Consider the following 17,326-nt stretch of genomic DNA (forward strand, 5'->3'; position numbering starts at 1 on the left):
ACCCTGAACTGAAACCAGGATGCTGGCTGAGTCTATGGGGTTGGGGGAGGTGCACTTGAGTCCTCCCATGAAATAATTGCCAAACTTCCTGGGGGAAATCACTTCTTTTAACGTTTCTCTAGGGGTAGCTGAGATAGAACCTTGTAGCAGAGAGTAGCTTCAGAAGACGCACTCCACCAGCCCCACCCAGCCAGGCTCTACTCCATGCTCAGCCATACCTGCAGGAGGTCAGAGACAGGGTACGACCAATGTCCCAGGGATCTCTTCAGTATGACTGCCCAGGGCTGGACTAGCCCCCAAATAACTGCTGCTCAGTGCAAAGCCACTTAATAGGCCCAGAGTATCTCCTGAATCAACTGAAGATCAACTACCAAGTTCATTTGCTTTTATGGCCCCTGAAATCTGATGTGAACTCCACCAGCTCACCAGACAGATTGGACATGCCAGAGTCAGCTCCTGGTCCCAGTCCGACTACCCCTTTTCACACCTCCCCTGTCAGAGCAGGGTGTGGCCAGCCCACAGTCAGGGGCTCTGGCCATATTCTGCAAACACATCATCTAAGTGGACACAAAACAGAACCCAGTTCAGAGGCAGATTTCAGTCCTGTCCTTCCGTGGCCCCTGTGCCTTCCAAGGAGGTTTTCTTCCATTACAAGTTCTTTTCAGAAAGGTTTACTATTAATCTAAAACTCTCCCCATCACTGCAGAGATGATGAAAACAAGAAAAACAATATAAAGTTAAAAGTTATGAGATGACATCATTTCACAATTCTTAAAACAGCAGTCTAGATAGCTTGGCTAGATCACCTCATATGCATTTGACGCTGTGCTCTGCACTGGAATGCCAGCCTGCTTCTGGAAGAAGACTCGGGCATGGGGCGGGGCCGGGGGAGCAGGCTGCACGTGTGCCCACAGTCACAAGTCATGCAGAGGCTGGAAACTGTACCAGAAGCAGTGGGTATGTCTGGAAACACTTGAGGACATCGCCAAGGAACACATTCAGGATTTACTCTCTTTTGAGAGACTCCTATGTTCACCAACAGTTTCTAAGTAGCTGCATGTTGTCTCCTCCCCCCAAAAGTTTTACTTGTTTAATAAAGAGCAGCCACGATTTGAATGACTGAGTAGAAGCAAGGACACACAGTACTACCATTCCAGAGTAAGAACACGTTTATTCAGATGTGTGGGAATCCAGAACCACACCGTTCATCACTCAGGAGACAGTCTACAGCCTCTTCCTTTTTCAGAACACATCCTGCCGGAGCAGACTCAGATTAAAACAAACTAACAAAAAAAACCATGTTTAATGTAAAACCATTTCTTGTGATTTCTAATCACAGGAAATAAGAAAAATTAACTTTGAGTTTACTTGCCCAACTCCGTGAGTCAAAGGTAACTTAAAAAAAAAAAAAAAAAAAAACACGCAACACTGAACGGTCTCTCCCAGCGGCTGTGTGACCATGATGGGAAGGGGACCCACACAGCACCAGACCGACCTCAGGAGAGGCTGCACAGTGTACACACACAAGCGTGACAAGACGGTGAACAATCGTTCACATGTTATCTGAGCTACCTAAAGACACACGTTCTGAAAAAATTTTGGAGTATTTCACAAATGTATGTAAGGTACCTGCTCTTCTAATTACCTACAGATGTAAAACACTGGGCTGAGAACGAAAGTGGACCCATAAGGTACCACAACCGGAAACCGGTTTCTCCTCTTTGGGTAATTCACGGTTGATTACACTGACCAAGAGATGTGATTTAGCAAAGTCCACAGTAATTAAAGTGAGGGCCACTTCTAAACACAACAAAACTACTTTGGATGTGAGTGTTAAAAATTAAAAGCATAACATAAAGAAAAGAAGCAGGCTCTGAACTTCCTGACAGATGACACAGCAAGCCACGTGAAAAGAGCGTAGAAGCTGCCAAGCATGAACAGCGTCTCATGTTCTTGTTCTAAAGCATCATCGTGCCCAGAAACCCGGGTGAGAGAACGGCGTGCCTGCTGCAGTGGCAACTGCCACCACGAGCTGCTCCCGCCAGCCCGGCACTGCTTTCTGTTCTGTCACCTGTTTTCCTTCCTAACCTCTCCTTTCCCTCTTCTGAATCAGACCTGCCAATAAGCCCCCACGGAGCTGGTGAACAGCAGCGATGAAAAGACTGAGTCAACCACCTCGAGCCAATCCCAGGGTTCAGTGTGCTGGGTGGGGACCAGGCCAGTTCAACTCGAAAAGAGGGGAGATTCTGGAGATACTCAAAGGGCTGAGCTGATGAAGTTGGCCTAAGAGGGAGATTCTCTAGAATCAGGAAAGGGGATCAGATGGTGTTCAATCCTGAAACAGGCCTCACCCCTTCTTTGTGCAGCTGCAGGAGAGAAAGCCTTCTGTTTCTCAACCTGGGCACCAGGCAAGGTACCTGCAAGTGTGTGTACAAGCAGCTGTGGCTGCATTTACTTTGGGTGGAAGGAAAAACCAAAGTTCAGAACAAGTGACCTGATGTTGAAGAAATTTCCTTTTCAACACTAAACCCTCTTTAGTCCACTTCAGTATTTTAATGAAGGAGGATTTAGTCTGAACGATCTTTTATATAGTGTTGAGGTCTATCTAGAACAGAATGCAGAATCTGCCACTGTAGCTCACAGCAGCTCTGGGCGGACACGGGCCAGTTGGGTCCTGCTCCTTGTAGGTGCGCTCTGGTTTCAACTGGTGGTACCAAAAGTTCTGCGACATTAAACACCTCTCCCGCCTCCAACTCAAGACAGAGGTGACAGCACAGCTTCAGTAACTTCTCTTCTTTTGTGGGAAAAAAGTATACTTCGTAGGGTTAAACTCTTCCCAAATATGCTCAAATTCTTCCAGAAAAAGCCTCACATAGTCTTCATCCTCCATAATTAAAACATTTTCTCTATTGTTCTGAATGGCTTGTGTGGTCCAGTTGAGGGAGCCGGTGATCAGCACCTTCTTGTCCACGATTGCAAACTTGTGGTGCATGTAGCCCAGGTCCTGATCGTGTCGAACCTGAATACCTGCAAAAGGGCAAGGTGTTACCACTGCCTCCACAGCCCCTCCCTCACGGGGCTCAGCTCCTCCTCAAGGGGGGACATTTGCTAGCAGCTACTAACTTTGCTATTTTTCTCCAAATTGGTGGGAAAGGGGCAAAGCTTGTCACTTAGGCAGGTGGTAGTGGCCGAGCCAGACTGACCAGCCACAACCAGCTCATAGGAGGGGATGCTGAGGGGCATTCTGGCACAGGAGGGGACACAGATGGTCCTGAGGGCAGCAAGGACCGTGGCAGGCATGCAGATACTGCTCTCCTAACACTACTCAGTTTCCTCTGGGAACAGCCCACCCCACACCCTACTCACACCTCTGGAGGCCATACCAACCAGCATCACTGTCATTCATCTGGCCAAAGGCCATCAGGGCAAACACCATTGGCTGGGGTTTCCTTGCCTCTCACTTTTGCCCAGGACTGGATGCCCTAGTAAACACCCCCAGGCTAGGAGCTGCATCTGACCCTGTAAAGAGAGGGCCTGGGCCTGAGGGGGAAGGAGCACAGGAGAAAGCAGGTCTGTGGAGAGGCAGCCAGAGAATTCAGGGTCCCCAAAGCCAGCCTCTCATTACTATTTCAACCTTTGGCCCCCAGGGGATATCTCACTATGGAATCAGAGGTTGTACTTGCTGTTCCTCAAGCTAGGAGGCTCCCTCAGACGCCTCCAACATTGCTGAGCTCTGCTAGCACTTCACTCCTCCACACTGTTTTCTCACATGTCCTGGACCCTCTTCCTACTGTTAAGTACTAATGCTTCGGTCGGATTCCCCTCTGGGTCCTGGTCCTGTTCACCACCGTGTCCCTGGCACCTGGAACCAAGCCAGGCAAACACTGGCATGCAGATATATTTGTCGAAGAGATGGAGGAGGAACAGTGGCTGGAGTGCCTTCAGAGAGGAATCCACCTTTAGAGGGAGCTGGTTACAGTGCCCTTTAAGGCTCTTTCCAAACCTGACATTTTGCAGTTCTATAAAAGCTACCTAAATAAAACAGGCCATGCTTAAGCTTCCCATTAAGAGGCGATCTAGAATAACCCATGACTGCCAAGAGGAGTGGAAGTGAATATCCTCACTGTGTGAACTCGGTTTCCAACTCTGCCTACGCGGGATGCCACCAGCACCAGAGGATGAAAGTGCTCTCGCCTCTGCAGAGCCCCAGGCAGAGTGGGGAAGCTGAACCTGACTCGGAAAAGGCTTCTGTGCCTCCCGGGACACAGGAGGTCATGCCTGTGCTTGTGAGCACCGTGGGACCAGGGGGCAGCCCACAGAGTTCTCAAGGGCTTTTCTCGCCTTTCTGTCACTGGACTACCAGAATTGAGGGGTGGAAAGGATGTCATGCAGGAATGACTTTCCTGAGTGGTCAAGAGACATGCAGCCAACGTACAAAATGCAAAGGTCAGAGCTTGCTTGCAGGATGCTGCGTTACACAGAGATAGAAGGGTGAGACAAGGGATTCACAGTTAAGACCAGGGTCTGATCTGTCCCCCTCCCCAGTAAGAGAGGTCAGCTGGCCAGAAATAGATCTTCCCAAGTGTTCTGCAGCTGCAGAAACGAACTGCTCATCCACTGAATTATTTTAGTTACACTTCTTAGATTATTTTTATTCATTTCAGAAGCCCCAAGCATGAAATTCGCTAGTGTACATAAAGTGAAATGCCTTTTTTCCTTTAGCCCTTCAACCCTGAAGCCTGACAGCTGCAGTCTTTGTGCACCTGCTCCGATGAGCAGGCACGGGCAGTCTGCTGGTGGGGGAACTCCTGGCTTCATCCTTAGCCTCCCCCTCATCTCCTAAGTACTATCAGGTTAAACCATCCTCACTTCGGTATGTAATTGTCCGGTCTGGGCTACACCTCCAGCTCTGCCCAGACACAGGCATTCCCCATTGGGTCCCAAAGCCAACGAGGGTCATGGGAATGCAGGGACTCCCAGAGGCTCTGTCCGCTTCCCGGGTGGGCGTGGGCACACCCCTGGCCTCTGGGAGTCCCCAGACCTTCCACCACTGGCTGGGAACATGCAGCTGGCTCACACTCATATATCTGGCATGACACCCACCTGCACAAAAGCGCTCCCACCGCGTGCAGACAAGAGCCCTTTATGGATGGCCCTGCAGTTTCTCCGGGATAAAACTGCCCTGACCTCACAAACCCACCATGGGAAGTAAGTGGAATCTCACCTGACTCAGACCCCTGTCCCCAAATATCTGCTTTCGACATTCTCCCTTCTGCCTACGGTCCCGGGTACCAGGTCTTCCTCCCAGCCTGCACCCCCAGCAGCGCCGGGGCATCTGGCCTACCTGCCTTGCGAAGCAGGCCGATCTGCGAGCCTTTGAGTGCCATGTAGTCGCAGTCGGTGACGACGCGGACGCGCACCCCACGCTGGTGCAGCAGCTGCACCGCCCGGCCCAGCTGCGGGCTGGAGAAAGCGAAGAGGCAAAGCTCCAGGCTCACGCGGGCAGCCAGCAGGGCGCGCAGCAGGCGGCTCAGGGAGCTCTCGCCATGGGGCAGGCCGCACCGGCAGCCCGCGTGAGGCGCCGATGGCCCCGGGCCCGCCCCTCCCAGCAGGGCCTCGGTGCAGGTCACTTGCGAGGGGAAGAAAAGAACCTCGTGCCGTGGCCTCCGCCGCCGCCTGGCCCACCACCAACGCAGGGCTGAGGGCAGCGCCTCCAGGGCCAGCGTGAGGCCCACTACCACCACCGCCACCACCTGCCAGCGTAACTGCCCCATGCTGTGAGGGAGCACGGACAACGGCCACGCGCCCGCCAGCCACACGCTACCGCTGCCCACCGCCTCACTACGCCTGCGCATCACCTCCTCACGTGCTACTGCTGCCCTCCACCCACCGCCACACTACGCCTGCGCGACCCCCCCTGCCACGTGCTACCGCTGCCCACCGCCCCACTGCGCCTGCGCATCACCCCCTCACGTGCTACCGCTGCCCTCCACCCGCTGCCGCACTACGCCTGCGTGTCCCCCCCACCCCGCCTCGTGCTACTGCCGCCCTCCACCCACTGCGCCATTGTGCAAGGGCATCCCACCACCCAGCTGTGCCTGTTCCTCGCACGCCCGCACAGACCATCAAAGCCAGAGACTGCCCTCACGCAGCCCACGTAGCCTGTGACAGCCCAGCCCCTCCTCCCCCCTGGGGCGACAGAGTAGTGCTGACTTACCAGTTCCTACCTCCCGTTTGTCATGGAGGAGGCACTGGGAGAAGGGTCTGGAAACAATGTCAAATAGCTGAAAAATGTGAAGGTGCTGGAGGCGTGGTGGGATAGGGGCAGGTACCAAACCCAGGTATAGTTTTCTCCCACCCTGCCAATATAATCTTGTTATTTGAAGATGCCTATTCTGCTTTAAGCATAAACAGAGTGCAGGATAAGGCCATGGTCCTGTATTAGCAAGCGCTGGGCCCACTGTATTGCTTGGGAGGGGTACGCTGTTACCTTTAACAGAAAAAGGGAGAAGAAAGGGTAAGACTTTTTTTTTTGTTTCCTCTTTGCTGAATCCTAGTCAATAATTCCCATGGCTACATCGAAGTCTCTCTGGTCATCAACTGGAAATGATATATCCTCTACCATTGTTTCATGACTTTCATCTGTTACAAAAGCCGACCCCTGGATGGATGAAGCTGACCTAAGTAACTTTGGAAAACTTGTTTCTACTGGTAACTATATGGCTAAACACAAAAGGAACTACACGTGAACACTGTGTTCCCCAAGGAGGGATGGGTAGCAATTCTGGAACAGCTGAGTATGTGCACTGAGGTTGACTGGATTAGTAAGTGTCTGGCGGGTGGCCAGAGTCCGGGTTTTTTCTGTTGGGAGGAAGGCTAGAATGATTCTTGTGAGAGATATGTGTGAACATATGTTTAGCTTAATATATATATTAACATAGATAATGGCACCACAGCCAGCAATACATGCACCTGTCTCCCAGATCCAGGTTTCAAAATACCACTCTCCAAAAAGAGGAACCAGAGCTACTTAGAGAGATGACTGATTCTAGGACTGAGCAGGGGAAATATATATATAAGGTGAACTTGAGGTATCTTGCATTTCCAGAAATTAAGGAAGTTTTAAAAAAGCAAAGGCATAGTAGCGTGTCCAAAGGACATAGGAACCAACCTAAAAGAACCCCCAAAGGCCAAATCTGGAACAATTTGAGGAACAAAATGAATAACTCAGTATTGGATTATAACCCAAGTATAAAATAAATATGCACAAATCTATGCTGATGTAAATAAGTGACTAAAGAAATGAGAAATTCACAAGTATTCCTTGCAGAATTCTGAATAATATATGTAGATACGCCTGCTCTGCACAAGAAGCTGAACTAAATCTCACTGCCTCTTTGAGGGTAGGCGAGACCTAGTGAATACTGGGGAAAGCAGGAAAATAAACTTTACATGGAGAAAACTGGTAAACACCACCTTAACCAAGTGATGGCTAACATCACCAGAGATGTCACGTGGATATCATGTACCCCTGATATAATGTGATGAGAAGGGCGCTTCACCCCTGCAGCACTTTCCCAATGCCCATAACCAGTTCAGTAAGAAGAAAAAAAATCAGAAATCCAGATTGGAGGACCTGCTATCACATTCCACAGGATACCTGGCCAGTATTTTTACATACTGCCAAGGTCATGAATAAAAGGAACAATGTAGAGTCCAGCTGGTGTGGCTCAGTGGGTTGGGCATTGCCCCCAAACCAAGAGGTCCCTGTGGTTCAATTCCCATTCGGGGCACATGCCTGGGTTGCAGACCTGGTCCCTGGTTGAGGGTGTTTGAGAGGCAACCAATTGATGTGTCTCTCACATGATGTTTCTCTCCCACTCTTTCTCTCTCCCTTCCCCCTGTTAAAAACAAATAAAATATTTAAAAAAAAAAAAAAACAGGAACAACTTAGAAACTGCCACAGACCAGAGGAGACTGGGGATACATGACAACAAATGCATGTAGTACCCTGGTCTGACTGAGTCCTGGAACTGAAAGATGACATTAGTGGAAAAATTGGCGAAACCTTAAGAAAGTCTGGAGTTTAATTAATAGTAACGTACCAATGTCAGTTTCTTCACTTTGACAAATGTAGTAAGATAAGATGCTAACAATAAGAGAAAATTAGTGGCAGGAATGTGGGAAAACTCTGTGCTAGTGTAACAGGGTAGTTTGGACCAGAGGTCACTGAAAAAGCAAGGGACCCCCAGTGCAGCAGATTAAAATAGCAACGGGGCAGCTTGTGCCTTCCTAAGGGTGGGGCTGTGCAAGGGGGCTGCTGCCAGGAGCAAACTGTAAACAAATGCAACGAGGCTGTGAGCATGTGCCAGCAGTCGGACCACTCATGACATACCGTGGGGTGGGAGGAGAAGCTCACACAGTGCCATCCTGGACAGACAGATGCTTGTGCACCGTGTGCAGCTGGAAAATTTTTGCCCTTACTAAAAATGGAACCCAAAAGAGGGTCAAAGACAATAGGGGGCTGATAAAACTGGCAGACACCGACATGCTGTAGGAAGAGCCTAATGTTTAGTCACTCAGGAATTTCTGAGCTGAGCCTTTAAAATGCAGCATGGCGGGAAACACAAGGTCCATAGGCTTTTTGACCTTCCCCTGGCTAGCCCACTAGGCCACAGTGAACCCAAGGTCCTGAGACTCGGCGGGTCCCCAAAGACTATGTGGTTTGCAAGTATCCTCAACTCCCCTCCCACACAGAAGATGGCAGCAGAGCTGGCAGCGCTATGGGGAACCTGCCTGGCCACCCACACAGGCACACTGGTGAGTTGATGGCTAGAGAAAAAGTGGGTCCAGAGTAGAGAAGCTGATGGTGTGAAAAAGGACTCAGGCAGGTACACGAGGACTTGTGAGAGATGCTTGGAGCAGAACTGTGACCGGCAATGCTGAGCTTCAGACTTCTGTGTTTCTGAAGCGTGGCACTTTTAAGTAGCATGTTCTGAAATGGGTCTGGCTTGGCAGAGGGTGGCAGGCTTATTTGTTCTGGGGTGTTTTAAACGGAGTGGGACTTAACAGCAGAAATCTGCCATTACTCTAAAACTGTATAACCTTTAAATAAACAGCCCATTCCTTTTTCACCAAACTCTTGTCTCTGGAGTCATGCCCCTTGGAGGCAAGTAATCAAACCTCACTGCTGTCCTGGAACACTATTGGCCGGTTCTGTACCACTCTCTTTAAATTAAAAATTTACACAAAATGTTAAACATATACTTTCCATATGCTCTAGCTATTCCAGTTCTGAGATACAGCCCAGGAGAAATGAAAGCACGTGTCCACACAAAGACACATCTGCTGATGTTCACAGCAGGTCACTTCTGACAACCTTAATCTCGAAACAACACAAATTTCCACCAGCTGATAACTAGATATGCAAACCTTTGCATATCTATACAATGGAATACTATTTAAACTACTGATATATACTACAGTGTTAGATGAATTTCAGTTACACTGAGTGAAAAGAGTCAAAAAAAATAAAGTACATATTGTATGATGTCATTTACAAAAATTCTAGGAAATGCAAACCACAGTGACAGAAATCAGATCAGTAGTTGCCTAGGGCTGGGGGAAGGGCAGGAGGGACTACAAAGGGGACAAAGTGATGGATATCTTCATTATCTTGGTGGTGGAGATGGTTTTACAGGCAAATGTATATGTTGAAACTTATAAAATTGTATGGTTTAAATAAGCATAATCTATTGTATGTCAATTATTTTTCAATAAAACTTTTTTTTTTAATATAGAGCCCATGAATTTAATTCTGATTCTCCCACTTCCTGGCTGCATGAGCTAGGGCAAGTTGCTTCATCTCTTTGAGCCTTACTTTCTTCATTAATAAAGAGTGAGAAGAGGGACTTCCAGTTCTGGCAGCATAACGAGGTGGTCAGTTCCTCTCTGCAAAAAGCAAAACTGGGGAACATGGTCAATAGCAACCACTTCAGGTCCATGGAAAAACCCCAAAGGCAGCCAATAAAAAATAAGTTTGACTGGGCCCAGATGCTGAATTTAGAAAAAAAAAGACACTTCAAAATAAATCTTAGAAACATGTTTAAAGAATTAAAGAAAAGTGGCCTGGCTGGTGTGGCTCAGTGGATTGAGCTCTGGCCTTTGAACCAAAAGGTCACTGGTTCAATTCCCAGTGTAGGGCACATGCCTGGGTTGCAGGCCAGGTCCCCAGTAGGGGGCACATGAGAGGCAACCACACATTGATGTTTCTCTCCTCTCTTTCTCCCTCCCTTGCCCTCTGTCTAAAAATAAATACAATCGTTTTTAAAGAAAGAATTAAAGAAAAGTGTAATCACAATGAATTAACAGACTCTCAACAGAGAAATATAAATTATTTTTAAAAGTCTATGCAAACAGTCAATGTAGGACCATCTTGTAATAAATGTATGACTCTGGTGAGGAATCTTGATAATGAGGAGGCTATGCATGTATTGGGGCAGGGGATATATGGAATATCCCTCCTTGTCAATTTTGCTGTGAACCTAAAACAGCTCTAAAAAATTTTTTTAAAGTCTTTTTTTAAAAGTCTGTGCAAACTTTAATAGGTTTGTTCAGAAAGTATCCTACTATGATAAATAAGAGTCATTGTACGTAAGATAATGACATCTCAGCCCCTTCAAAGTAGGTACCTTGGGACCTCACACAGTTCTCCCAGTGTCATTAGCACCTGTAGCACAATGATCCTTCTGCTCTGGTAGCAGAGGCCACAGAATGAATTTTGCCACAACACATTTCATGCCAAGATCCTGCATCAAAATCTCAGACACACTAGTTTCTGGAATCCCCAGATCAGCTTCTAATTCTCAACAGTCAGTTGCCAATCTTTGTTGATTGTAACCCATCAACATTCAACACATTCAACATTCTCAGGTGTTCTGCTTTTTGCAGGCCTTCCAGAACATGACTCACCTCCAACAGATTCTTGACCATCTTTAAAGTGTTTGTGCCACACTTTTATTTGTGTTGCACTCGTTACATCATGTTCTAAAGCCTTCTGAATCATCTGAATACTTTCCACGGAGGAATGTTCAAGCTTAACACAAAATCTGATGCAGATTAATTGCTCTACTCACTCAGGCATTTTGAATGTGATGGCCCCACAGCATACATGCTCACTCAATGGTGTCTACCACCTCCACTGACTAGTACAGTGAAGTCGTCATTGTTCACACATGCACGTTCCAGTCCACTCTCCTTGGCTGCCAGGTTACATTGATGTCACACAAACCATTCTTGTGTTAACAATGATGGCACTTTTTCCAGACAGACCTCATATATCAGATAAGGGGTTAATTTTCAAAATATATCAGAACTCTTACAACCCAATAGCAAGAAAAGAATAACAATTTAAAAATGGCTAAAGACAAACAGCAAAAATAAAAAAGAATCTAAAAAAATTAAAATAGGAGAACCAAGATGGTGGTGTAGGTAGACACACTGCGCCTCCTCGCACAACCAGAACTGACAGAAAATCGAACGGCAACGGGGTCCGACACCAAGGAAATACAAAATAAACATTCATCCAGACCGGTAGGAGGGGCGGAGACGGGCACCGGGGCGGAGAGGACTCGCGTGGCCGTAGCGGGACCAAGACTGGCGGAGTGTGGGACAATGGCGCAGGCAGTCTGACCACTAGCAGACCCTGCGGCCCCACATTCGCGCACAGATAAACCGAGAGGGTGGGACTCAGAGTGGCGGAGAACAGGGCAGGCAGAGTGGCGGGTAGCACCCCGCAGCCCCACATTCATGCATAGATAAACCGGGCGAACAGCGGGGAGCGAAGCAGACTGCGCAACCCAGGGCTCCAGCTCGGGGAAATAAAGCCTCAAACCTCTGATTGAAAACGCCTGTGGGGGTTGGGGCAGCAGCAGGAGAGACTCCCAGCCTCACGGTAGAGGTCATTGGAGAGACCCACAGGGGCCTAGAGTGTGCACAGGCCCACCCACTTGGGAACCAGCACCAGAGGGGCCCAGATTGATTGTGGGTATCGGAGTGAAGGATTGAAGTCCAGAGGACAGTGAGGCGGGCGCCATTGCTCCCTCTTGGCCCCTCCCCCACGTACAGCGTCACAGCACAGCAACCAGCATTACCCCGCCCTCGTGAACACCTAAGGCTCCGCCCCTTAAAGTAACAGATGCGCCAGACCAAAAAAAAAAAAAAAAAAAAAAAAAAGGCCCAAATGACAGAACACTCCAGAAAGTGAACTCCAGAAGGAGTTCAAAGCTCCAGAAGAAATACAACTAAGCGAGGAAGAGATAGCCAACCTATCAGATGCATAGTTCAAAACACTGGTTATCAAGATGCTCACAGAATTGGTTGAATCTGTTCAAAAACCAGATGAAAAAATGAAGCCTATGCTAAGAGAAACAAAGGAAAATGTACAGGGAACCAATAGTGATGGGAAGGAAACTGGGACTCAAATCAACGGTGTGGACCAGAAGGAAGAAAGAAGCATCCAACCAGAAAAGAATGAAGAAACAAGAATTCGGAAAAATGAGGAGAGGCTTAGGAACCTCCAGGACATCTTGAAATGTTCCAACATTCGAATTATAGGGGTGCCAGAAAGAGAAGAGGAAGAACAAAAAATTGAAAACTTATTTGAACAAATAATGAAGGAGAACTTCCCTAATCTGGCAAAGGAAATAGACTTTCAGGAAGTCCAGGAAGCTCAGAGAGTCCCAAAGAAGCTGGACCCAAGGAGGAACACACCAAGGCACATTATCATTACATTACCCAAGATTAAACACAAGGACCTACATACAAGATTACTGTATCCAGCAAAGCTATCATTTAGAATGGAAGGGAAGATAAAGTGCTTCTCAGATAAGGTCAAGTTAGAGAAGTTCATCATCACCAAGCCCTTATTATATGAAATGTTAAAGGGAGTTACCTAAGAAAAAGAAGATCAAAAATAGGAACAGTAAAAATGACAGCAAACTCACAGTTATTAACAACCACACCTAAAACAAAAACAAGAGCAAATTAGGCAAACAACTAGAACAGGAACAGAACCATAGAGATGGAGATCACATGGAGGGTTGTCAATAGGGGAGTGGGAGGGGGAGAGAGGGGGAAAGGTACAGAGAATAAGTAGCATAGATGATAGGTGGAAAATAGACAGGGGGAGGGTAAAAATAGTGTAGGAAATGTAGAAGCCAAAGAACTTATAAGTATGACCCATGGACATGAACTATAGGGGGTAATGTGGGAGGGAGGGGGTTGGCAGGATGGAGTGGAGTGGGGGGGGAATGGGACAACTGTAATAGCATAATCAATAAATATATTTAAAAAAATTAAAATAGTTTAAGGGACCTCTGAGACATGATCAAGCATAAGAACATTTGCATCATAGAAGTACCAAAAAGAGGAGACAGAGAGCAATAAAAGTGACTGAAAACTTCCTTAAACTGGTCAAGAAAGTAGACATACAAGTCCAGGAAGCATAAAGAGTACCAAACAAAAAGAACCCAAAGAAGCCAATGCCAAGACATATCATAATTAAAATGCAAACAGTTAAAAACAATGAGAGAATGTAAAAAGCAGCAAGAGAGAAAAACAGTTAGCTACCTACAAGGGAGCTCCCGTAAGACTATCAACTGACCTCTCACCAGAAATATTTCAGGCCAAAAGGGATTGACACAAAATATTCAAAGTGATGAAAAGCAAAGACTTACAACCAAAACAACTCTACCCAGCAAGATTATTGTTTAGAATCAAAGGATAGATAAAAGGTTTCCCAGACAAGTAAAATTTAAAGGGGCTCATCATCACAACCAGTATTACAAGATATGTTAAGCAGGGGTGTCTAAACTGCAGCCCAAACGCCGCATGAGGCTCAGGATGGCTATGAATGCAGCCCAACACAAAATCGTAAATTTACTTAAAATATTATCAGATTCTTTTGTGATTACGTGTCACAATGTATTTAATTTATGGCCCAAGGCAACTCTTCTTCTTCTAGTGTGGCCCAAAGACACCAAAAGGTTATACACCCTTGTGTTAAAGGGTCTTCCTTAAAAAGAAGGGGAAACAAACATAAATATTAATAATAAAATGGCAATAACTACATATTTATCAATAATTTCTTTAAATGTACATGCATTAAATACTCCAATCAAAACACATAGGGTGGCTGAATGGATGAGAAAACAAAACCCATACACACGCTGCCTACAAGAGACCCAGTTCAGATTGAAAGACACACAGACAGGGATGGGAAAGATATTTTATGCAAATGAAAACAAAAAAATAGCTGGGGTAGCAATTCTTTTTTTTCAGCCATTTCTTTTTATTTATGGTTTGTGCTCAATCCAAATCAATTCCATAATATGAGAAATAACTATGAATCAAAGCATAAATACACAAACACAACACACAATCTAAAAGAGATGTACAGCATTCAGGTTTAAAACAAAAGAGAGTGTTCACTCACACACACACAGTAGTTGGAGATCTGCTTGGTGTAATGTTCCTGGGTAGGTTTCTAAAGATGGATAAAAATGACTTTCATTATCAAGATTACCATGGCCAAGGGGCTGGAACATCTAAGCATCAGTGTGTGATCTTGCAAACAAAAGACTTTAGGGAATGTCTATTTTTAAAAAGGTTCTGTGCATCGAGGCTGCTGTGAACAAGATTTGCTTTCCAGAATCAAGCCCACATTAGGCTTTGGATCAGGTTTCAACTATCTAAAGATATTGACCAAGCCCTGGCTGGTATAGCTCAGTGGATTGAGCATGGGCCTGCGAACCAAAGGGTCGCAGGTTCAATTCCCAGTCAGGGTACATGCCTGGGTTGCAGGCCAGGTCCCCAGTAGAGGTGCGCGAGAGGTAATCACACATTGATGTTTCTCTCCCTCTCTTTCTCCTTCCCTTCACCTCTCTCTAAAAATAAATAAATAAAATCTTTAAAAAAATAAAAATATTGACCAACAGAAAGTGTTCCAAATGTGGCTATTTTGATTCATAGTTTTTGAAAAAGTACATACAGAGAAAGTATAAAAGTTTTTCTGAATTTAGTGTAAGATTCCAGTCTTCATTTCCCAAATACCTAATTTACAGTTTTGGCTACTTCATATTATTTGCCTTTTCAATTTTAAGATTTGTCAAAACTTTCTAAACTGATCATTTTTTAAATTGTAAAAACTATTCAACATATGTAGAAATAAAAAGCATTTTGAAATTACTTGAGGTCAGTGTACTTCTACTCTTTGGAATTAGTTTAGCTAAATGAATCTGGTATTCTCGTTGAATATAAGCAAAATTTACTCATTATGCTTGGCCTTGGAGTAGATTGCAATCCATCATTGCCCTGGTACATATCAATTACTATACAAAAAGTCTAATGCTATGTAAAATCAAAAGCCTCAAAGGAAAGAGCTCAGTTCCCAAGAGACCAATGATAGCTTAACAAAACAAAACTTTATCTAGAGTTACATCCACATTAAATTAGTACTCTGAAACAATAATACATTGGGGATTTACAGGAACACCTGGAAGTTCCTTCTAACACACACGTAAATGGAACCATAGCATTTTGCATTACCTAACTATTGGTTAGCCTTGTAACTGTAATGAACCAAAGGAAAACCGATTCTGTTCCAATTCCATCCTCTATGTCTAGATATCCATTTTCAAGGCAGAATTTTACGTGCCCATACATCTTAAGCCACATTTAAGGAAACCATCTCTGAACTAATTTTGGAAATATTTTTCTTCATCTTGTATGTGAAAGTCCAGCAGATTTAATATTGATATGCATTACCTAGTCAAACTTTGAACATGCTCTTCAAATCAATCAAATTTGAGTTCCTCAACATTTTCTGTGTGAATAAAATTAGGTGTGGAATTAGATTCAACAAAGACCTGTTTTTTCCTTGTCACACTACACACCATTTGGATTGGGTTTAGAAGATGGAGAAGTATAGACTTTTCTTGCCCTGAGTCTTAACAGCAGAGATGTAGAAGAGAGAACGAGATCACCAAGAGACGGCAGTTGACTGCAGAGCACCATCACTTGCCTTGGTGGTGGCATTCGCTGCACTTGGGTTAGTCATGGTACTGTGGGAGGGGTTACTTGCAGGCATTATAGTAATTGTTTGATTTGAATAAATCTGCATGGGTAGGATCAGCACTAGAAGCAGCAGCCCCAGTCTGAGCCTAGCTACCATGGCTCTGCCCAAGGCTGCTCTGTCAGTGAGCCGCGAGTCCCACTGATAGCTAGGTGAGTAGAGAACCGCTGGTTCTGGATGGACGGGACTCAGGCAAAGTGGGGGGGGGGGGGCGGGTAGCAATTCTTATATCAGACAAAATAGACTTTAAAGAAACAAAGAAGGACATTTCATAATGATAAATGAATCAACCCAACGAGAGGATATAATCCTTGTAAACATATAAACACCCAACATAGGAGCACCTAAATATATAAAACAAATATTGATGGACATAAAGGAGCCATCAACAATAATACAATGATGGGAACCGTCTTGCCTGGTTTCAGAAACTGTAACCCCTCATGGCTAAGGCTGAGTAAAAAGATCTTGGGACCATAAGCCACTAAGGAGACAAAGTTTATCTTCCTTGTAGGGGCCGCCACCTCTGCCCCCTTTCACTTCACTCTGCTTGGCCCCAGGCAGATGACTGGTTAACCAATGATGGGTAAGATTCCTCAAAGGAAGGACGACCTAAGACAGGCACAGTCCCAAAGGGGCCCTCAGGGAAGGACTTGGGGGGCTATAGAAAAAGGGGGTGATGGACACTCGCCCCTTAGCTTTGACATAGCCTGAGTCCTCATTCTGTCTGCAAGAAGTCTCCTAATCTCTTGGATGCCTTACTTCCCCTCCCTGACTTAAGCCTGAAACAATGCCAGAGGTGGGTGCAGGTCTGTGCTGGAAAGGGTGGGTTCCCTGGGATGATCAGGTCTAAGAAAGAATAAAATCTTATGAAACCTACTTTGCTAACACCCTCAACTTAAATGATAATGGTCCAAGTATGAAATGAGTTTGTCTCCCCAAAGTTTTTTGGCCCTTCTCCTTTGAGAGATTGGCCACTTTTCCTCCCCAAGCAGATCATGTCTTGGTAGACTTATTCTCAAATGTGGCGGACAGGGGTGGGGCCCTATGGGCGGAGCCCCCCCAATACAGTAATTGTAGGGTACTTTGACATCATTGACATCAAAGAATAGATCATCCAGAGAGAAAATCAACAAGACATCAGAGGCCTTAAATGACACATTAGAACAACAAATGGAAATGAAAGAAAAGCTG

The 17,326-nt window shown here is 45.9% G+C and overlaps 1 protein-coding gene across 1 annotated transcript; it reads right to left on the reverse strand.

The window, feature by feature from the left end:
- Nucleotides 1-1,158: 1,158 nt before the first annotated feature.
- Nucleotides 1,159-6,350, reverse strand: PLD6 (phospholipase D family member 6). Its single transcript, XM_053910503.1, has 2 exons — nt 5,345-6,350; nt 1,159-3,027 (listed from the first exon to the last, which is right to left on the reverse strand). Exons 1-2 carry the CDS (start codon nt 5,853-5,855, stop codon nt 2,780-2,782), a joined length of 759 nt encoding a protein of 252 aa, XP_053766478.1. The 5' UTR covers nt 5,856-6,350; the 3' UTR covers nt 1,159-2,779.
- Nucleotides 6,351-17,326: the final 10,976 nt, after the last annotated feature.

The sequence above is a fragment of the Desmodus rotundus genome, chromosome 9 (assembly GCF_022682495.2).
Source record: "Desmodus rotundus isolate HL8 chromosome 9, HLdesRot8A.1, whole genome shotgun sequence".
NCBI lineage: Eukaryota > Metazoa > Chordata > Mammalia > Chiroptera > Phyllostomidae > Desmodus > Desmodus rotundus.

Excerpts from the sequence above, each read along its gene's own strand:
- PLD6 (XM_053910503.1), bottom strand. The coding sequence starts at position 5,855 with ATGCGCAGGCGTAGTGAGGCGGTGGGCAGCGGTAGCGTGTGGCTGGCG. Across the intron at positions 3,028-5,344 it reads CGGCCTGCTTCGCAAGGCAG|GTATTCAGGTTCGACACGAT; the intron begins GTAGGCCAGATG and ends GCCCTTTTGCAG.